We start from the raw sequence: 22,851 nt of genomic DNA on the forward strand, positions 1-22,851 counted from the left end.
TTTTGGTACAGAACTCACAAAGAGTGGTAAATAACTACGACATAGGGGTTTTTGTCTGCACAATCAAAAACACCTTCAAAAAGCCAATGAGGGAAAAGTATGTTATCATATGCCAAGAAGATATTTGGAAAAAACTTTCCCAATTTGAAAAAGAAACGGTCTCAAAAATGTGTTATTCAGATAACAGTTTTTAATTTACCGTTAGCCTAGCAGAGGGTAGATAAGATTCATCTCAAATTTATGTTACAAGCTTTTCAAAATGCTTCGGCTCCTATGGCCAAATATCTGAAACAATTTATTTAATAGTTATTTAAAATGCTCCAGCAGACGCTCTATTGTAGTTTTTTACATCCGTTAGCTCTACATCAACCGCGTAAACTGCACAAAAAATCATGGTCACAGTCAATTTTCAATAAAAAGATGAAAACTTTGATTGCTTAAATTAAAAGTTCAAATAGTGCTCAATATTTCTATTATAATAGCTCATTCTGACACAATCAAACTGTTTTTAATTTTCCCGCTTTTGCTGCAATTTAGTCTAACTACAGTGCTCGTATTGAAAAAAATCTCAAAAAAAATTCATTTTTTCAAGTTACAATGCTTGTGAATGCGTCTTTTTTATTTCAGTTTTTATCTGATAATTGCTTGAAATTCCAATTTTACTGATATTTTTTTGCTCCCCTTTAGCAGAAACTATAACAAAAGCTAACAATTTTGAAACCGGATTGTTAGCTTTTTGGTTGGTGAGGGGGTCGAATTCCTAAAAAAGAAAGCACCCCCCCCCCCCCCCCCAAACCGCCCCTATAATAACACATTTCACTATAAATTTTAACTAAAAATTTCACTCGAGAAATTTGAAAAGATCTATATTCATTTTTTTTGTATCAGGACATTGTCTTGAATAATTTTATGTGTACGTAAAAAGTTACTGAATAAATCAACTGCTTTTTAATTTGTTGCAGGTTTTAGTTTTGGCGAAAAGCATGTCCAAATTAAAAAAACTTTGAAAATTTTAATAGCCATTTTCTACAAGCGGTAATAAATAAATGGCTATTTAGCTTACACCTAATGACAGTTCGCCAGGAAGAAATGGCCTGTTTTTTTTTAATAAGCTGGTCTGCTTTTTTAAGTGATGTATTTGAGGTGCACTATTTCACCGAGTGATTTGGGTAGTACATTTTTAAATTTTTTAATGATGATTATTTTAAATTTTTGAATTTTCAAATTATGAGACATTGATCAAGGCATACATTAACACCCCATACAGAAGAAATAGGAATTTTCCGCGTTTTTGAAAAAAAATTTGAGTGAAAAGAAAATAGAAGCCAATTTTATCGTATCCTGGACTACGTTATGCACACAAAATATTCAATTTTGCATGTAAAAAATTTTTTTCGAAAAATGTTTGTTTGCGTACGAAATTCGATTTGCGATTGAAAAAAAAAACAAAAAAATTTTTGGGCCAAAATTTCAAAATTACTTTTTGTCGCCATCAAAAAAAATGCCAGTCATACAATTTCCATATATGGGAATTGTATGATAAGCATTTTTTTTCAAAAAACGAAAACCTCAGTTTTTATCACCAGACTGTTTTATTAGAATCAAACAGCCACAGAAACGAGTTTATACCAGTTTTCAACCATTTTTAGAAATTGTATGAAAACTGTATGACAAGCATTTTCCCACACACTTAATGTATGGAATTGTATGATAAGCATTTTCGGTGTATGGAGGTCAACCCGGGCTAATTATAAAAGTTGGAAGTTTTCTAACCCCATTATATCACAAATTTTAAAGCTAGGATTTTTAGCATTTGATGTGGAGTACTTTAAGATACGTATTAGCCATTTTTTCAAAAAAATACTGCAAGGAGGGGAAATTGCTTCGAAACAAAATTCAGCTGCCAAAACAATCGAATTTACGTCGCAAAGCTACAGCCTTAAAACATTTTTGATTCGTTTTTTTGTTTTTTGAGTTACTGGATCATTGACGGTTCCATGAATTGTTAGCAATATTGCTTCTTTTTTTTCAAGAAAATTACAGGTACCCTGTGATCAACATAAAATATCATAGAATTCAATACAAGGAAAATCCGGAAAAAATGTTTATATATTGTTTCCATATATAAAAATTATATGACAAGCAATTCGCAAAAAATGAGCATATTACATCTGAAACATTATCCGTTAACGTGCTATTTGTGAATGCAAGATTTTAAGTACAACAAAGCGAAAATTTAAAAGCGTTTTTGTACATTCTTGAGTGACCACTAAACACAATAGCAATAACAGAAACTTGGTTAAGTAAGGACGGCATTGTATCCTCATACAAAATAGCTGTGTATAAATATGTCTCTTGACTACGACCAACTCGAGGAAGAAGTGTTCTGTTGCAATGTAATTTTGAAATTAAACTATCCGAAAGTTCAAAAAAAAATAAAAAATGATTTGAGAACGAAAGGAAAAACCCCTCATCAAAATCCTATGGAAATGAAAAAATACAGTTTATTAAGAAACTAGATCAAGTTGTAGAGAAATTGCAAAATCGTAAATACCCAGTTATTGTACGCGGAGAAATTGATATCGAAATATTGAAAACAAACAACAACAACGCAACATCTAAGTATTTAGACGCATTTTTAAAAAATATATTTCTGTTTAGATTATTTTTAGTGAACAAGTCACCGAATTGCTTGAAAAAGGTTTTATCACACGACGTTGTTAAGATTACAAATTAAAAAAGCTGCAACCTACCAGTACTAAAAACTAAACTAATCAAATCAAATTTTTTTTGCAGTTTTGATCAAAGTTGTAGATGAATTTGCTCCCATGGCAGAATGCCGTCAAAAAAAATATCCACCTTAACTAACCAAAAAAATTAAAAATTTAAATAGCAAAAGAAAAGGGGTGCACTGTAATTCATGCCAGAACCGGACAAACAACTTGCTTAAAATGAGGTAAACTGAGGTCAGAAATAAAGTACAGAAGGATATTAAGGTGTCATAGAGACATTATCATCTGAATATATTCAAGACATGCAATAGTGACTCAAGACAGTTCTACTACTTTTTAAAATTACTGAAAAGAAGTCGGTGAAAATTTTTGTGTCGGTGAGACAATTTTTGAAAATGAAGTTTTGGAAGAAACATTAGAAATCATTGCAGATATTTTCAACATCTGTTTGTAAACGTAGCCGAAATGCTTAGTGCAAGTATTCCAATTGAGGATTTAGAACTAACTCACCCGAAATTTTGATGTCATCTTTCATTTATCAAGTCACAAACAACGAAATCTTCTCTTTAATTATAAATATGAAAAATAAGTCTTCTTCTAGTGTAGACAAAATCAGTAACAAAACTATCAAGTCCAGCTGCGATACAATTACTCACGCACCGACAAAAATTGTCAACGATGCAAGGAAACAAACTGCTTACGCCTCAGAGCTCTTGAAGCAAAAACTCTGCCAAAGCATAAAGAAGGTTCTAAGCTAGAAATCAATCATTATCGATCTATAGCATTGCTTTCCTCAATGAGTAAAATTTTCGAAAGAGTGATCTTCAGTTCAATGTGGGTACAAATGATGCCATTGCAGAGGTAACCAAAAAAATTTTCAAATCGAACAAAAAAGATAACCCTACTTTTTTCATCAATTTGAAAAATTATTTGAAGCTAACGAGCATAAATTTTACGACGAAGCTTCCATACCACGGAATTACAAATATTTACTTAGATTGGACACAAAACTGTTTATCAAATCACAACTAAGATGTGTAAATGAAAGTATTTTGTTTTAGTTCTCAAAATGTATCTTGCGGAGTACTGCAGGGTCCAGTTTTAGGACCCTCGCTTTTTCTCAACAATAAAACTCATATTTCTTGCTGATGATGCTTCAGTAAATGCGACTCGGCAGATCTCTGGTTATGCTGCGACGTTAATAGCGTAGCCAATTTGTTTTTAGCAAATAGACTATCTCCTAATATGAAAAAAACGACTCAATTGAAAAAAGCGAAGAAAAGCTCTTCTTTTAAATTTTTTAGTTTTTGCAGTAGAAACCTATCTTCAGAGCTGTCTTAGAAAGAATTAGTAAATTTCACGGAATTCAATCTAACTTTTAATGAGAATATTGACTGCATCAGAACTAATTAGCGTTAACAGAAGAATAATTGCAAAAACTAGAAAATTGTCGGGTTATGTTAAAGTATCATCAATCAAGCAGCATATCACTCATTCAATATGGTATTTTGTTGTGCGGTATTTTGAAAATTGTTTATAATAGAGATTTCAAATAATGTTCTGTCGTAAGGAACTATACGGAATTGTAAGACAAGAAAATTTTCATATATAAAATTTGCATGATTAGAAGCTTTGGTCAATCCGGTCAACCCTTTGGTCAAGAAATGTGGTAGCGACGACAGCTATAATTTGAGTCCACCTACGCTTTTGTTGCGAAATTCATGATCTCTCTTTTGTCTCTGATTTTTTATGATCAGAACAATCAATCAAAGCGAAGCGAAATTAGCACTGGAACGGTTCTGATTTGGTTTTGAAACATTATTCGGTACTTTTTCCTAACTTCTTTCTCTCTCTCTCTCTCTCTCTCTCTCTCTTCTGAATATAGTTAAAATGATGTGGCAGAGTACTGTACACTTTTGTTGTCTACTGTTGAAATACTGAAACCCTATAAATTTTCACTGGCAGATCAATCCTGGCACGGATTTCCCACTTTCTTCGTAATATCTAATGAAACGCTTTTATGACCAAGAAAAAAGTAGTCTGATTGACTCAAGTTTTCATTAATTTAATGGTGTTGTGGGAAAAAATTATCAAGCTAAGCCACGTCAATGTGTTTGGTCCCGTTCCTGATGAAATGATGACATCTGCATTTTGCCTTGATGACGCAAACTAATTGCCGGATAAAATGCAAAGCCTAATTTAATTCCTCTAAACTAAGCAATTTGATATTGTGAACTCATTACACATTCTATTTCACATTCAACGAATCAACTCAGGGAATTTCTTAATATCCCTCGAATATCCCATTTATTTTTTTGATTATTTTGATTTTTTTTTCAGCCGAGTATTTTTTCCGTTTTTCTTTTGTTTTCTAATGTTGCGTGAAACTTTATTTACGGCTATGATTTTTAACGAGAAAAAAGTTTCTGGATTATAAGCATTTGCCCAGTATTTAAATCAGTAACTAATTTTCCATAAGTAGAGCTTTATGACCAGACATCTGGCGGGTATATCGGTCATTCAAAATCAGATCAGATCCCAGGTTAAATACAGGAATTAGCAGGCGTATTTTCACTTCATACAAATTACGATGCCCTGTCAGTCTTTTGATCTTCACCCCGTTATGTCTTCCATTGACTCCCATTGTGTCAATCAACACCCTTGAGACTTGCCGAGACAGAAATGACCATATAAGGACACCTCGCATTTTATCAGATTAAAATTTAACTGATGGTCTTTAAGCTCGTTTTTCACATTCCTATTTGGTGTTTTCTCATCTCACGCAAAAGCAGTGAAAGTGAATCTTCAAAAATTTTCTTTCTTGGATTAAAAATTAAAGCTTTTTTTGCAAGATAAAACGTCATTATTGTATTCAGCGGTTCTTTGGGCATCATAATGTTAATTTCAAACACAAAAAATAGCTGAGGGAAAAACGATTGCGGGTCTTACTTTGTTATTTGCATGTCATTAAAAATCAACTCCACTTTCATTTGCTCGCTTTGTCAAATAGAATAATTCAATTTTGCATTTAAATCCCATCAATTACCAAATCCGTTTTTTTTATTCAGGAAAGATATTAAGAACTTGAATTCCAAAAAACGACATATTGCTCACGTCTATCTTAAGAAAATGTTTCCTCATAGTTATTCATGCCCTGCTATTGCATACAGGAAAAGACGGTGAGTTCAAAACTTTTGTTTTTGTTCCGGAGCCAAATTTTTTTAGAAAAATTTTCTCGGCAAATTACCTTTATTTTTAACAAAAAGTTCTGATCAGAGTGAGCAGGTGTCTATTTGCTGTTTTTACTCAGAGTTTTTAGGTGAACGTTCCATTTTTGACGCCAACATACAGATAGTTTCTAGACAATTTTGTTTTATCTACGAATTACTTTAAGCTTCCCTTCACAAAAATTTTGAGAAAACAAAACTAAGATGGCATACAAAAATGTCTACAAAAAAGGAAATTACGAATAGCACCTCGATTGGTACCAGGGCAGGTCAAAAAAGGATGATTCAACAACTAAAAATGCATTTAATTGGAATGCTAAAAATCGATTATCAATTAATTGGCACGACCCACAAACTAATCAAACACCAAGCATCAATCCTGATTAGTCAAGAAAATTTGAAGTCGAAAGAGCTAACGTAATCTAGTTTTTCCTTTCGTTGAAAATTTTTTGAATTTGGAAAATTTCTCGGGGAAATTTTCAAATAACTTTTTTTTTGCTTTTTTTAATCATCCCCCACACGCTATAATAAATGCAAAAAGTATATTTTGCTTATAGCAAAGTTTTCAATAGTCCAAATAATATGCCTCAGTCTAGTTTGGGACGATTTCTAAGAGGGATTAAACCTCCGCTAGTAGTGCTAAATATATCGCGCGTTGATTGTTCCAAATTACCAAAATTTAAATCCCATAATTTTTCAAAAAATTATCACAGTAAAAGTATTGCTAATCAAGTTGAACTAAAGACATCAATACCTTTAGAATGATAGAAAAAATCCGCCGAAATTTGCTAGTTAAAACGTCGAAAATTGTCTGGAAGAAAAACCATCCGGAGCACAGATAATCCGTCATTTTCGTCGAAAGTCGGAGGAGAAAACGTTCAAGCATTTGAAAACACATCAACCAGCGATGTAATTTTCTCCATGTGTCTAAATTGAGTCATTTAGCGAAGTTTTTCCGATAATTAAGACTCTTCATTTTTCCCATTTGGCGTTTTTGTCAAATTATCATAGAATATTGTTTCATAATATTTGACTTAAGGTCCTGCTGCGGCATTGCAAATAACCTGAGAGCAGTCGGAATGGAAGTATTTTTTGTTCTGAGTAAAAGTGTGGATGTTTATCAGAAATTTGTTTGATAAAAATGGTTGCAATTAATTCGCATAGCGCAATCAAATAATTGCAATTGGTCAAGAATGGCAATCAGTTTATTTTATTGAATTTTTTTTGACCAGCCAGGATAAGTTCTATTATGATAGAATGGTCCCTTGAACATATCCAACTCCCTTGAGGATAAGACACCAAGAGCTCATTAATCGTTTCAAACAAATTCTAGCTTTCGTAATTTCGTAGAAAACTCCTCCTCCCCAATTTAAGGTGGAAAACTCACAAAAAAAACCAAATTGAGTTTGAATGACAAATACTTTAACGAGTTGCAGCGAGCATTTTCTTGATAAAACAATATAGTTTTTTCAATTTTTGATCTGAAAAGTATCCGACATAAGATATTTTGCGAGATTTTTAAAATGAATAAATTATACACAAATTAGTATTCAAATTATTACATGCAAAATGCAAGCAGGACCTGTCTATTATAGTTATTTTTTGAGGGACCACTCTATCACAGTAAGACTTCTTGATTTTTCAGCAAAAAGTTAAGGCTCTATCGTTTCCTTTACTCTTGATTTTCTGTAATACTAATTGAACTCAAATGAACCAATAATCATGAAAATGTGCATGTTGGTTGATTACACAAACACCAATCGTAAACGCAATTTGTCGTTATATACAGACTCTTAAAATGAATATTGAAGATAGGGCAGAAAGCTCGGGCAATCTTGGATAGCATTGGATAAAATTGATCAGATATTGATCTTTTTATGGATAACATTGATCAGATATTTGATTGGGATGAATCTGCTCGTATAATCGAGGAAAAGTGCGAAATGAACGGTGCTTTTTTCGTTAATAACTTGGAGTGGAATTTTAAATTGGAGAGGTATTGAAGAAATAAGATAAAAATCCGGAAGTGTCTGATCATTACTGAGTTGTTATGAGCAGAATTTTGAATTAGATAATTTTATCTGTAAATGAAACGGGAGAGTCGGGGGAAGGCAGAATACTGAACATCAATTCTGAAGAATGAAGCATTTTTATTGTACGTTTCGCTCCTCTTAAATTTTTCCGTTTGTTTTTTCATTTATGTGCTGTTTTTTTTTGTCCATGGTGTGATAACAGAACTTCAAAAAAACCACAGAAAGTTAGCCACTTAGGCATAATCGTCAAAAATTGGCTTCAAAAAGTGAAAAGCAGGCGAAAAATTGTATTTAGAAAAAGTTTCAAAACAATTTTCCAGAATAAGTTTTTGCACATTAATTTTTCAAGTCTATAAGAAATTTTTTTTGGCCAAAGAAGCACAAGAGGAATTTTTTAAATTTTTTTTTTCACCTAGAAAAATATAGTTTTCTGAGAGTAAATAACCAACTTTTTTATTAGAATTGTTACTCGATCGCGTTACGGTCACGAACTTAGACTAAATCTCAAAAATTCCAATCCATTTTTCTTGAAATGTTTTTTTTTTTGAAATTTTTGAATGTCGTTCGATTCACGACTGAAAGGGTTTGAATCATTTATATCACCCAAACCAATCCGATCATTAGTTATGGTACTTGATTTTGAGCTGAAAACACAACCAAATACAAAGTTCCTCTCCATTTTCAATGGTCGGAACATTAGAAGTTCAGTTGCATAATAGGATGTTGGCGAGGAAAAACAGTAATTGCCCAACTTTTACGTGCAAGTGACAAAGTTGGGTCAGCATCAAGTCAACTCTCCCAACCGCTGCATTAATAGCGAGCTCCCAAAGTTCTTGCTCTTGTCAGTTTTTTTCATTGCCGGCTCAGATCTCGTGTCGGAAACTCGCTCTTCTCTCTCTCTCTCTCTCTCTCTCAATCTCTTTCTCTAAATCTCTCCCCCTTGCCAATCCTTTTTTCCTCTGCCTTGCTCTTTTTGTGCCCAAAAAGTGCCCATAAAGGGCTTTTGTGACCTGCTTTTAAAAAAAAAATTGCCTGCGGTCCAAAATCCATTTTTTTGTCAAGTTACGGTCTGCTAGTGTTCTGGCACCACTCGGAAACTCAATTTGGTCAACCCAAAAAAGATCAACAAAATTTTTGAACATTTTTTGAAAATCCGCTCCCGCCGCGCGAGAAAAACCTAGATCCGCCCCTGGTCCTCGATTGCAAAAATGGGTTAAGATAACTTGACAGGATTAACCCCCGCTGGTCACCTGGTTTTTTTTTTATTTTGGTTCAACTTTTGTTCATGTGGTCTAATTGGCATAAAATTGGTAGGCAGTTTATTTTTACAGAATTACCAACACCTGCTGTCTTTGATACAACCTCGTGAAATCAACGGCTACTACACACAGGAAACTAATGTATATATTTGGTGTGGGGATGGTGACGGTAAATGAGGCGCAGTTCATCTGACTATCGTTCAATTATCAATCAATGCTCAGCTATTTGTTCAAACTTTGCTTTCGAAATATAGAGACAGCGTTGAGATGTCAAACTAACTTTCATGTTTCAATGAGTAAAATAACAAACAAGTTTTATAGGCTCGTTTACCTTTCATCTGATGGCGTTAGGAAACCATAACAGAGAGTTTGCAACAACGTTGGTCTGCGAAAACCTTCATTTAGCCATTAAAGAATTAACTGAAGTTTTCGCAGCTTTACTGAGCGTAACTTAATTCTTTCGTAATCCATTCAATAAATCAACCTGAAAACAGTTAAGTCAGATAGACTTCAAATTTGCCTGTGATTCGAACCGTAAGATTTTTGAATTGATAGAAGTTGAATAGTTATAATCCTACTATTACTGCAGTTTGGTCGAATAAAACATAGAAATATCCTCCTGGAATTGGTGGTCAGTTATGGCGAAAAAAGGAACTAACATGAACAACATCATGGGGTGAGTTTGATGTTGGTCGTAGCCGATACAATAGATTGATTACTCAAATTTTGATCTGAAACTCAACAATTAGACATTACCATCAAAAAAGATGCAAGCAGCGGCGTTGAAAAATTAGTTTCCGTATTTTTTGGTCAACTATTTTGATTTTTTGAGCTCTCACGATACTCCGGACGCAATATAAAAGCCCGTTGAGAGCATTCTAAAATGTTCAGACTGAAAGCTCAAGTTTTTTAACGTGCGCACCCCCTGAAAACCGAATGTATTTTGGTACCAAATGCGCGTTGATCACTGGTAACAAAAAGTTCTTGCTTATTCAGCCAAATGTGGATGCACTAAAACAATACCAGCCCGGGTCGAGATGCTACTTTATGTTTTAAACGTGCTCGACCAAAATTCGGTACGTTTTGACCGTGCGCGACCGAAACAAATGTGCTCGACCCAAGGCAGATATGTTCCGACCGTGCTCGATTGAAATTTGGTACGTTTCGACCGTGCTCGACCGAAAAAAAAGTGATCAACCGTCCTCGACCTAAGCAGGATATGTTTCTACTTTCCAACATGAATTATCCAAATTTGAAAGTTATATTTTATGCTTTTCAGGTAACATCGTATGATGCTTTTTTATCGGAATGAAATTATTAGAGTTTAAACCCCCCAGTTACCCCCCTCTACTTACTCCTCCTCCGAATTTACCCCCCCCCCTCCCTTCGCGTATACTCTATGTGTGGGGGGTATGTAAAAGAGGAGGTTCAAGCGGAGAAGGGTGGAGGCTGGGTGCAAGCATGGGGGGAAGGAGAAAGAGGGACGACAAGGGATAAAGAGAGGTAACTTGGATTGAAGAGCAAATATAAAAATCAGAAAAAAAACGAGAAAATTAAGATTTGAGAAAAATGTGAAACAAAAACTTGAAAACACGAAAAAAAAAAATGTTTTTGGGCCAAATCAAATCTCGGTTCGTCTCAACGTGTATCAAGCCAAAATCAACTTTTTTTATTGTTCAAAACTTGCTTGCGAACATTTTGTAAGATTTCTAAAATCAAACGCTTGTGATCGATGATAGAAGGCAGTCGGCAAATACAGGGGTTTGCCCAGATTTACGTGCAGCTTTGTGTTTAATAGAAAAGTGTTGTGATTTTTCCATTAGGAGATTGTTCGATAAGTTTTTTCGATTGATCCTTTCATAGTTTAGGGCAACAAAATTGCTCGTTTATAAAAGCAAAAAAGCTGAATGTTCCAATTGCCCTCGATCGTCGATCAAAATTTGTTTGGTTTGAATAATCGGCTCTTTTCAACTCCACGCCCACATTTCAAACTCTCGATTTCGTAATTGTCCCACGCTTATTATCGCTCAATGCATGATCATACGATGATAGCTATGAAGAATAAATGTGTTCACGATAATTAATTTGTTCACCACGCAAATTTGGATCATTTTAGAATAAAGAAAAATTATTTTTTCCTAAGTGAAATTCGAATGTGGGAAAGGGGGAAAGAGCCAAAATAAATTATAATTCTCTTAATTTCAAAACTTGAGGTTTCATAATTTTAGGCACCCTCCCCAAAAGCTACTTAAAGTACCAAGTCATTTATTTTTAACGTGTCATTAATGTATCATTAAGAGCAAATTGCTGAAAAATAGTCACAGGTAAAATATCGTTATACAGTCAAGCTCCAGGAAACAACCTGCTTCAGATAGCATAAAAAAATTACCAAAAACGCTCAATTAAAACATGAAAAGTTGACTGAATAAAAAATTCCCAGACATAAACATTCCGCATTTTTCTGCAAATCGGAGGAATAAAACCTTGGGAAAATTTTTTTTTTAAATGCAAATTTTGAAGTTCGATTTTTTTAATGGAGCGGGACTGAAACTCTGCCGCAAAAGTTGTTTAGTAACTCTAGGTTAATTTAAGAAAAAATAGTTTTGGTTTGTCTCTTTTCACACTTAAATGGCATTGAGATGTAATTATGTTGATATCATTAAAAAGCTCATTTTAACAAGGTAAGTCTAAAAAAAGTTATTTCAACCATTTTGTCTTCAAAAACGTTTTGAATGGAACCCTTTTTATATTCAAACTAAACAATCACCACTGCAAACATTCTTATAAATTCAAAACTTTGATCAGCGTTACTGAAAAAAAAACATTCAATATTACTGGTAACACCTAAATAAATCATAATGTTGAAAAATAGAATTGCACCACGGAACTTTACTGAAAGTTGCGATTGCTCTTCTATGTTTTTTCAAAAATTGTTTAATTGAAAAGCACTAACTAAAAGTCAAAAATGAATAACTATAGCTTAAGTTAGTTGATTAAAAGCGCTTCTTTTTAATCAGCAATTTTTAGGTAACTTTTTATAACTGTCGTACGAACTCTCGGTCTTTCGGAATTGTTCATCGAATAAATCATTTGATAACCATAAATTGTATCATTTAACTCAAATCCGTTGATTTTTTTGTGCTGAAATTCTTAGTTTGGAACAGGGGCAGTTCTAGGTTTTACCTCAAGGGTGGCCTTTTCAAAAAAAAGTTAACAAAACTCGTTGACTTTTTTTAAGCCCACCAAATTAATTTTCAGTGCTCTACCAAACTACTATAAAATCCGTTTTTTGACCAAATTTAATGCGCGGCTGGCAAATTTTTGAAATATTACAGACCAGAAAAATGTCTTTATGCTCATTTTGGAATGTTTTGACAAAATTTTAGGATCGGTTAGCCAAAAATTGGCGTTTGAAAATAAGGCCAAATGCCGGACCCTTTGGTTGGACAGGAGGTCGTATCCCTTGTGGTGTTGAGTTTTCCCTCCTGAAAAGTAACTGAAGAAAAGCGAATATTTTTGTTCCAAGGATTTTCAATTGAGAAAGAGCTAATACAGAAATATAATGTTACTGCTCATTACTTATCCTGAAATGGCCAACTTTTCAGTTATCCTATCAATATTAGCAACCCGTTGTCAAAACTGACAACTGCTTTTTAAATTGCTTTAAACATTTTCAGTAAAATCTCCCCTGCAGGTAAGGTAAAGTCAGGCACAAAAAGACAAACTCTTATTTATCAAAGTACTTTTTAGGTCAATTAGCTTGCCTCAGTTCAGTTTGAATTGATTTTTAAGATGATTAATGGACAAAACACGGGTTATAAAAAAAGGCTTTTCATATTGTCATTTTTACAAGGTTAATAACAGATCATTAATACAAAAACAGGCTAACTAAAACGTGAATTAGACTCAAGGTCAGGCGCGTATCTAGGAATTTCTCGAGGGGGCGGATTTTCAAAAAATTTTGAAAATTTGTCGACCTTTTTTTTTAGTTCGACCAAATTGATTTCCTGAGCTCTTTCAAACCACTATAGAGACCCTAATTCGACAAAATTTTCTGCGCTGCTGGCAAATTTTTGAAAAAAAGGCCAAAAAATTGCGTTTTTTCGGCGCGCGCTCCCCCCTCAAAATTAGTATAGATCGGCGCCAAATTTGAAGGTCCGTCAGCTAAAAATTGGTTTCTCAAAATAGTACAAAGGGGAGACCCCGCCACACCCGGCCCCCCTAAATCCGCTACCAGGGTCTCAAGTTTGGTCAGATGGTAGAAAAAAATACGGTCAAAAATTTTTTGTTCAGAAGTTCAAATTTATCTGAAAAAAAATTTCGAAAGTCGGAAAAATAAAATGTTGCGTTCAACGACTCCAATTGCGCAGATGATGGTAGTATTTGATGTTCTCGATTATTAAATAGCATATAAGTCATGTACAAATATGTGAACCATTCGCCATCCGAAAAAAAACACCTGTGTTGTTTACTTTACACAATATTCACTTTTGGTTGTTCACTTTTTTGAGCGCGTATTGCGGACCAATATGTTACGAACATGAAGAGTGAGCGCCAAAAAATATTTTTTAGATAAATTACTCTTAAAAAGAAAAAGCGCGAAACTCTCCGAAAATTTATCTTAAAATCTATTTTTCCAAGCAATGCTTTGTTGTGCAAACTAAATCAAAATTAAGCATTTTCAGAAGTGTCCTGAAGTGCCACAAAATTGAAAAAAAACGCGTCCGTCCTAATTTATCTTGATGACTTTTTTTCAAAAGCAATCGTTTTTTTCCAGAGGGTTTATACGAAAATCAGTACTCGTTGAAATCAAATTGAATCAACTTTAGAGTATCTTTTTTTGGTGCTAGATTTAGTGAATTAAGAAAAACCGCTCCTTTATTAGAAATCATAAAGCTGCGCCTGGTAATTTTTGCAGGAAAGCAACATTATTTGAGCTTCAAACACTATCATTGTTGGCAAGAATTTCCATTACATGTACCATCACATTTGAAAGTTATCTTCTCTCATTATTTCAGCGAGATTTCCTTTGTTATGAAGCAAAACTATCGTCTACGGAAATGTCCAATGAAATAAAGGGCTAGAAAAAACGTATATTGCGGAGAAAATTGTAGTTTTTTGAGGCATTTGCCAATTGAAAAACCAATTATTTATTTATTTTGATATTCGTTGACTAATTTAGCTCCTAGCTAGTCAAAATGCCTGCAAAAAAAATTGGTTTGATAAACAAATGATACGTTTCTCGTCTGTGAAAAAAATTCCAGTCTGAAGACTCCATAGTTTGCCCCAAAATTAAATAAAGCATTATTGGATGCCCTGACTAGACTTTGAACAAACTACAAATTAGGTGACGGGCCTAATTAAAAACAGTCAGTCTTGTTGTCTTGCGTTTTTGACCGGCTTTGAGAAAAAGAGAAAACATTTTCTAATCCCTTTTAATTGTATTTTCTGTACCACCAAATGCTTTCTGAAATCAACTAAGCTTGCTCAATACACGCCTGCTTTATGATACCATAAATGGTATACATTAAACACTGTTATATATGCTTTGTTCTTTTTTGAATGATTTGGTCGATTTTAAATCTCCTCTGACTGTTAAAAGTTTTTCTTCACTTCTATGCTTTCCAATTGTTAGACTTGTGGAAACTGAAGGTAAACAAAATTTTCAAATTTTTCTTATGAAAAAGCGACTTGATATAGAATTTATAAAAATAATTCTGGCCTCGGCCTTTTTTGCAAAATAAGAAATTTAAAATAAAAACACTATATATATATATATATATATATATATATATATATATATATATATATATATATCTTTTTCTATGTTTTTTCGTTTATTTTTCCTATGAGCGGGGGTTCAACAAAATTATTAGTTTTTTATTTTACCACTAGTAGCGTAAATATTACAAAAGATACCTTTCGAAAAACTGAATTCCCGGGACACTATGTCAGCCATTCCGAATTTGGAGTTCAGAAAATTGAAAAAATCAAATTTGAAAAACATTCAGTTTTAGACCATTCTAAAAGATTATAACGGATTGAGATTTTTTGAGAACTCGAAACTCGGCCCTGGTGTCGAGAGAATAATCCGCACATTGTTTTTGCCGAGTTATCAAAGTGACGTAACTCGATGAAGAATTTTTCAAATCACTCATTTCTCAAAGCATAAAGTTCATTAAGTTTCTTTTTCTCTGCAATCATGCCGATATGAAAAAGCGCAAAAAACTTAAGATTTAAAGAGTGTATAAAATTTGAGGGCCTTTGCAGAAGCCGATCTTGGTTTATACTGGTGGATTTTGCCCAATGGGTCTTTCTGTCGATCTTATTATTTTTTATAATTCGGCACAATGTAATTTTTATCTTTTCCAAAACTGTGTTGAAACCATTTGTTGCCAAATATTTTTCTTTTTTCCACGCAGAAAATTGTTTAAAAACCAGTCGAAACTACCGTTTTAAGGAACTTTTTGGAGAGTGTTGACCCAAAATCATGAGTTTTGCGGCGTTCATTTTTCCAAAAGCGCCTTTGAAAAATTATTGGGTCAAAATTATTGTATCACTCGATCAAAAAAGAATGTCGTAACACAGTACCAAAGAGTAGTCCACTCTTTGATACTTGACATCAATGAACAAAATATTTAATGACTGCTGACCAATTTCAGTTCGTCAAATTTTGAACCAACTTTTGTCCCAAATTTTATGGCTTTATATATAACTGAAAAAAACACACAAAAAATAAGAATAACGGCGAGAAAACACAAAAATAAGAATAATTTTTTGAATTTCATGTGGCGCTTAAATAATTCCGTTTTGATGGTGGATTGAATTTTTGGTTGAATACTTTTAAAATGAGCTCAAAAACGTCTCTTTTTGCCTGTTTTTATAACAATTTGTATGTGGTGCAGAAAAATCTATCAAAAAAGATTTTATGGGGTTTTAAGAGAGCTTAAAAGAATTTGGGCAATGTAAACATAAACACAAAAAATGTGTTTAAGTTTGCCCAAAAAGAATTTGGGCAAACGTAAACACAGTTTTTAAAAATTCGCCAAACCCTCCTTTAAAAAATCCTAAATCCGTCCCTGCCACGGTCTGTAGTGGCGTTAACCGAATACTGATTGCCGCGTAAAAAGTGAAATGTATGGAAAACTGTGGTTTTCACTTTTTTGTGATTAATGATTTTAATAAGGACAATTTTTAAGCCACTCGATGCGATGTTAAAACCTTTATGGTATTCGAGCTCTCGGCTAGTCGATACATTGCCTAAAAATTGTTCCAAATGGGTTGAAGCAGACTATGAGTCATACTTTTTACGTTGCTATGAGCGATATCTATCATTTTGTACCAGATATAGCGTGAGGGAGAATTATTTTTTTTCATTTTTTCCAATTTCGATTGAAAAATTCATCCTTTTTTATGCACTAAACACTGTTCAAAAACCATAAAAGGCAGTCGGAACATTCAGGGCCTCGCCTTGATACGAGCAGTCTTGTCTTATGCTTTCAAATTCAAAAAATCTGTATATGTAACTGTAGAAAAGTTCCCTTTGTAGTGTATTTTAAACTATTTTAAGAAAGAATTGAATTTAAGAAAAACGAAAACTGATTTAGCGTAAAAATTGAGATGTCTCTTTTTTGTCCACATTGGTTGCTTTCTTCTTGTTCCAGTTTTCGAAAAAATGGAATACTTATGCTTGCTGTGCTTTTTTTAAAAAGTCAATTTTTTTCGATCGAAAAAATAGTTTTCCTAAAATCTAAAATCAACCTTAAAAAGATATTTTCCGATTAATTTTTGAAAAGTTGTGGGAGCTTGAAAATGGCCAATTTCGTTACGCTCTGCACTAATTTATTTGCACTTTGAAGATTTCACCCATAATCCTGAAAGCGTAACGCAAATATTTATGCGTGGCGATTTATCCCGCCTAAAAAAATTGTTCCAAACTGAATTTAGGCTAGCTAGTCGGTCGTATTGATTTCGTAGGACTCTAAATTTCACACTTGATATTTGATTTTGTCCATAATTTTTTGTTTTTCAATTTTATCTCTTCCCAAAACACTATATGATATGGATTAAGGGGCAGACGGAACAATCAAGGCTTTGCCCTCACATACAAGCAGTTTTGTTGCTTTTTATTGTTCCGACTTTCGATACAAAAGTAACGGAACATTTGTGCTCGGGGTGGGTTTTTTTTTTCTTCAGACAAATTTCGACTTCTTAACTAGCCATTTTTCGTAAAGTTATGGGGGTTTAAAGATTGCCATTTTGGCCAATTTGGGACAATTAACTCGCGATATAATTCGCGCTATTAACGCGTAAGCGGAGAGTTAATCCGTCTTAAAATCGATACGAGCAGTCTTGTTAGTGTATAGATTTTAAATAAAAATATTAAAGTAATTCCATTGATTAAGTTTTTAAGGCTTTCGGAGTTGAAAGGAGCTTATTTGCCATAATTGGTTTGTTACAAGGAGCAAAATCTATCCTTTTGTACTTTATTTGGCGTGTGGATGGGATGATTTTCATAAAAAATTTCAAATTTTAGAAATAAAAATTTTCATTTTATTTTTATTACATTTAATTTTTTGATGTTATTACTGCTCCATAAAACCTTAAAAGGCAGTCGGATATTCAGGGCTTCGCCCTGATACGAGCAGTCTTGTTAGGGTATAGATTTTAAATACAATTATTTAAATAATTCCATTGATTAAGTTTTTAAGGCTTTCGTTTTGTATAATTCGTCCTTTATTAAATTGATGTTGATAATGTTGCGCAGGGACATAAAATCAAACCCTTTGGCCTGTTTATATCCCTAGGTAGGCTGTAAACGGGCAAATTTATGGGGGGGCACATTTTACTATGAAAGAAGAGTCAGTCGGGAAAAAATATAATCCATCTCAGAATACAAAGTCAGAGCTTAAAATAAAACTCCAATTACTATGGATTACTCATTTCGAGTCAACTTGTCAATTTAAAACAGAATCTAAACAGCCATGCTTAGCCATAAAATCAACAAACTAGATGGATTTGCTGAGGCTAAATTGACAACAGGTGACAAATTGTACCTGACATTAACTCTACTTAATCGGTTGTGACATTTACTGCGGGTCTCAGTCTAATTAAGTTACCATTTTAGAAGACCAGTTCATCTAGACCAGTTTCGGTATATTTTTTGATTCAAGGAAAAAGTGTATTGCTTTCCTATTGTTATTTTATTTTACCAATAACATTTCCAACTTGAGTAACCAAAATATAAAAGCAGTTATTTTAAATGTAACGAACACCATCTTTTTTGCTTATTTAGTTCTTGGAGAACAAAGAAAAATCATAGAATGGAAAATATATTAAAGTAAGCTGATGATGACGAATTTGCTTTATTAATTTTTGTGTCGAAAATTGGGCGATTCTTTTACATAATTTTTATAGAAAGAGGAACAGTCAATCATCTGTCGAGTGTTGTTTTTTCTTCCAACTTGTTCACATTTGCACGATGTGACATAAACAAGAGTTAATAGCTCGCAGTTGTCATTTTCAGATGTCTTCGTATTCTTATTCTCGTCTGCTTTTTTAAAATTGCTGTCTCAAAAAATGTTCAGGTGAAAAACGGAGCCTTTCGTGTCAAATTCAGCTGCCTGATTCTTTGCACAAAAATTATAAAACATTAAAAAAACGGTCGTTTTGTCTGAAAACGGACATAATAACCCAAGTTTTCTTAATATTCCTTCTACTGTTCAGCAAACGGACATATTAAGCAGAAGAATTTCATTTATATTCGAGTTTGTTTTCACAACCATTATTATCGTTTCAAAAGCTATCAATATTGACTTCCATTTAAAAATACCATATTTCAAATGGCTACATATTGAACAAAAAAGGCCCTCCTACCGATGGCTTGTCCGTGGTAATTGAAAAGAAGAAAAAGAAGAAGCAATTAAATATTCAAGCTCAGACTTTTTAATATTCAGTTTTACTTAACGGATTTAAATTCATGACGCACTTTTGATTGATTTAAAAAATTATCAATTAAAAAATTTGTAAGTAATACTTTTAAAATAAAAAATATATATTGGCTTCCACCTGTTTATTAAAGAGACCATTTTTATACCGTGTGACGGTTTGTACAAAAGTAGTTTCTCTGAGACAATAAAAAACACCATCTTAAAAATCATTTTTCAAAGCAAAATATTTTCAAGCAGAGACTTTTCCGTTTTTCTTCTCTCATGCTTTGTTCTCACCAATGTTTAATTTTTTTTAAAGATCAGTTACCTTGAAAAATAATTTTGTCTATGGTTAAAACATCAATAAATAGTTGATTGCAAGTGAAGCTCATTCACGCATCTCTCAAAACTAATTTATATACATTTCATCAAAAACAAACTGAATTCTGAAAAAATAAAGTCGACCAAATAAAATGAATGACCAAAAAACGAAAAAAAAACAATGTACACAAACATTTTTGCTCGGCATCAATTTTTTCAGCAAAATTGAGCTCAAAAACAGCGTCATTGAGCAATATTTGAATTTTTTGGGCGTGCGCTTTCCTTCAGCATTAAAACAAGTTAGTTCCAATGGCTTTTTACCAGTAGTTGAGCTATAATAAATCAGCAACAAACAATCAGAGTTTAGAAATGGGCAATTTTTGAAATTCGATAGAGCAAAATGAAAATGTGTGCAAAGTTTTTAATGTTGCCATCTGCTGGTCATGGATTGCGGGTTCAAATCTGCAATTTACAAGGTGAGCTCTTGTAAGATTGTCATAGCTTAGTTAACAGTAAATAATTAACCTTCAGGTTGAGCCGCTGGCTGGTTAACTAAAAAAGTTATTATGATTGGCTTTCTCACGTTTTAAAGTAAAATATATCAGGGGCGGATCTAGGATTTTCTCGAGGGGGGGGCGGATTTTCAAAAAAAATTCGAAAATTTTGACGACCTTTTTTTTTTTTTTAGGTCAACCAAATTGATTTTTCAAGCTCTCCCAAAGCACTGCTTTGCCCCTATTTTGGCCAAATTTTCTGCGCCGCAGGCAAATTTAAAAAAAAAAACAGTCAAAAAAGCCGTTTTTGGGCGCTTTTTGAAAAATTTTGACAAAAAAATTGCGTTTTTTTGGCGCGCGCTCCCCCTCAAAGTTAGTATATATTGGCGCCGAAGGCGCCTTTAGAAAAATTTTAGGGTCGGTCGGCCAAAAATGGATTTCTGAAAAAGTATCAAAGGGGGGACCCTTTGGGTCGGCAGGGGGTCGAATCCCTGAGGGGGGGCGTCCGCCCCCCCCCCCCCCTAAATCCGCCCCTGAAATATATTGTCTCTGTCTGCTAAGAAGTTGCCAAGACATTTATCGAAACTTCGACAAAATTTTGATGCTATATATTATTTAGTTCAAGATAAATTTTTTCAAGTTTTTTCAAGCACTGAAAATGTACAGATATGATTCCCACTCGTCTGTATTGAAGTTTCTTTCAAGTTCCGAAGACACAGCCAAATTCTATACTTTTCTTACAAAGTTAGAACAAAACGTTCTACTCGAAATGAAATCTGGTCAGAACAGTTTCGAAAAAAGAAATCAAAATCGATTCTAAAATCTACAACAACTTTAAACGATTTCTAATTTCCCAATTTTTTTTTTACAAAATTGCCTTTTTATCCCCTTTTTAGAGAGTTCAAAAGAGACTAAAACCAAATTGAGTTTATGGTATAAATGTATGGCTCGAATTACAAATCCAGATGTTATGCCTTACCATACTTTTAATTTCAGGAGTCGTAATTTCACCTTGGCCGTGTAAGTAAAAATAGTTATTTCTACAGCCAGTTAATTAACACATTTTGTATAGTCAATTTCTATTTGCGGACTGTTCTTTCTGAACTGATCTTTGATAAGCAACTGAGTGTTTTGCCTCCTGTTGTGACCCACACTCTTTAGAGGTCAAACTTCAAATGCTAACCTCTTTCTCAAACAACTGAAGTTTCTTGTTAAACTTAACCGTGTTTGAGAACTATTTTAATATAAAAAAGTCGGAACAAAAAAAACAAACCTACGCCCGTTACTGACTGTTTAATTTTTGGCTTGGTTTAATTTATACGCAGTCGGACAATTTTTCAGATTTTATTATTTGGAACATTCGACTCATATTGTGGCTTTGATTCAAAACGGAGCCCAGGTATTTGGAGGAGCTTTTAAATCTGAAGTAGACTATTTACAACTCTGGTAGGTTGCTAAATTGAGGTTAGTTTTCTACCAAGACAAGTTGCGACTTCAATTTTCTAGTCTATTTGCTTTCCATTTTTGGCTAATTAGCATAATGCGCACTTAGCATAGGAATTCACTGGCACAAGATTAATTTGATCAACTGCGTAGGTTACAAAATTGTGGACTAAGAACTGAAAATATTCCATAAATTATCCGGTTGATTAGATCATTTTGAATAAAATCCATTTTAGCGCACGTTTTTCATTTTTTTTGGTTATTTATTTTAACTTTGAACGAATTTTGAAAGCAATGCCAATCGAGAAAGTTCGGACTTATAATGTTAATTGGAGTTTATTCTAGTTGATACCCCTCTTTTTAGCCCAATTGTTGGCCCCCAAAATAGAGGTGGAACTACTGAGAAATCAAATCCAGTCTAACTACCTGAACACATTTAACTTGCCATTTGAAGTTATTACTAATTTATTACTTCTTCAAACCATGCTGGCTATTTTATAACATTACACCTTGGAAAACGCATTTATTGTTGTGCGACAATGAAGGTCTAAATATTTGCATTTTCGAACTTTCACTTCAAGATCAACGTTGTGGTTTGCTTCACAATCAAATGCCAACCTAACAAAATGTGCTCTTGATTTAGATCAAATCCTCCGTCGCCCGAGCATATTTTCCTAACTGAAAACTGTCAGTTTCTTCTGGAACATATTAAACTGCAGCATATCGAAGATTACAGAAGTTACTTTTTCTAAGCTTACAATTTTTTTGCCGCTCAGAAGCGTTTCATTTGATAAGTTTATTCAAATTCATTAATAAATTTATTCTTTGATTTTTTAATTTCGTTTCTCTGGCTTAGTATTCATAAGTTTGAGCATCAATGAGTCAGAAGCGACACAGCCTACAAATACACTCCTCGTATGTCATCTTCAATCTATTTAAACTTTCCTGAAGATTTCCGAAAATTGAGATGAAAAATTTCTTTTGTTTTCCAAAATTAATTTTGATAAAGCAACCTCAGTCCGACTTCTGACTAGTGAACAGGGGCGGATCTATGATTTTCTCGAGGGGGGGGGGGCGGAGTTTCAAAAAAAATTCAAAAATTTTGTCGATTTTTTTATGTAAACCAAATTGATTTTCTGAGCTCTCTCAAAGCAATACAAAGACCCTGTTTTGGCCAAAATTTCTGCGCCGTAGACAAAGTTTTGAAAAAAAAACAGGCCGAAATGACCAAAAAGTTGCGTTTTTTTTTGGCGCGCGCTCCCCCCTCAAAATTAATATATATTGACGCCGACGGCGCCTTCAGAAAAATTTTAAGGTCCGTCACCAAAAATGGATATCTTAAAATAGTACACAGGATCGGCAGGAGGACGAATCCCAGAGAAGGGGGGCATCCGCCAAACCCCCCCCCCCCCT

General features: G+C 33.6%; 1 protein-coding gene across 10 annotated transcripts in view; it reads left to right on the forward strand.

Moving 5' to 3' along the window:
• The window catches only part of LOC134840057 (1-phosphatidylinositol 4,5-bisphosphate phosphodiesterase gamma-2-like), a 72,257-nt gene that overhangs the window by 22,332 nt on the left and 27,074 nt on the right, over positions 1–22,851 (forward strand). Inside the window, exons 1-2 of one of the 10 annotated variants that reach the window (XM_063855704.1) lie at positions 14,770–14,903; positions 20,992–21,015. The exons of 2 other annotated variants lie outside the window; for them this stretch is intronic. Coding sequence is in view for 3 of the 8 variants with exons in the window: in XM_063855700.1 (XP_063711770.1) it covers positions 9,890–9,927 (38 nt within the window). In the remaining 5 variants the exon portion in view is untranslated. Of the gene's footprint in view, positions 1–9,616; positions 9,928–12,928; positions 12,946–14,769; positions 14,904–18,649; positions 19,277–19,848; positions 19,978–20,991; positions 21,016–21,705; positions 22,354–22,851 lie in introns of those variants that run through there. 7 more of the 10 variants (XM_063855699.1, XM_063855700.1, XM_063855709.1 and 4 more) reach the window with 7 other exon arrangements.

The sequence above is a fragment of the Symsagittifera roscoffensis genome, chromosome 2 (genome assembly GCF_963678635.1).
Source record: "Symsagittifera roscoffensis chromosome 2, txSymRosc1.1, whole genome shotgun sequence".
NCBI classification, from domain to species: Eukaryota; Metazoa; Xenacoelomorpha; order Acoela; family Convolutidae; genus Symsagittifera; species Symsagittifera roscoffensis.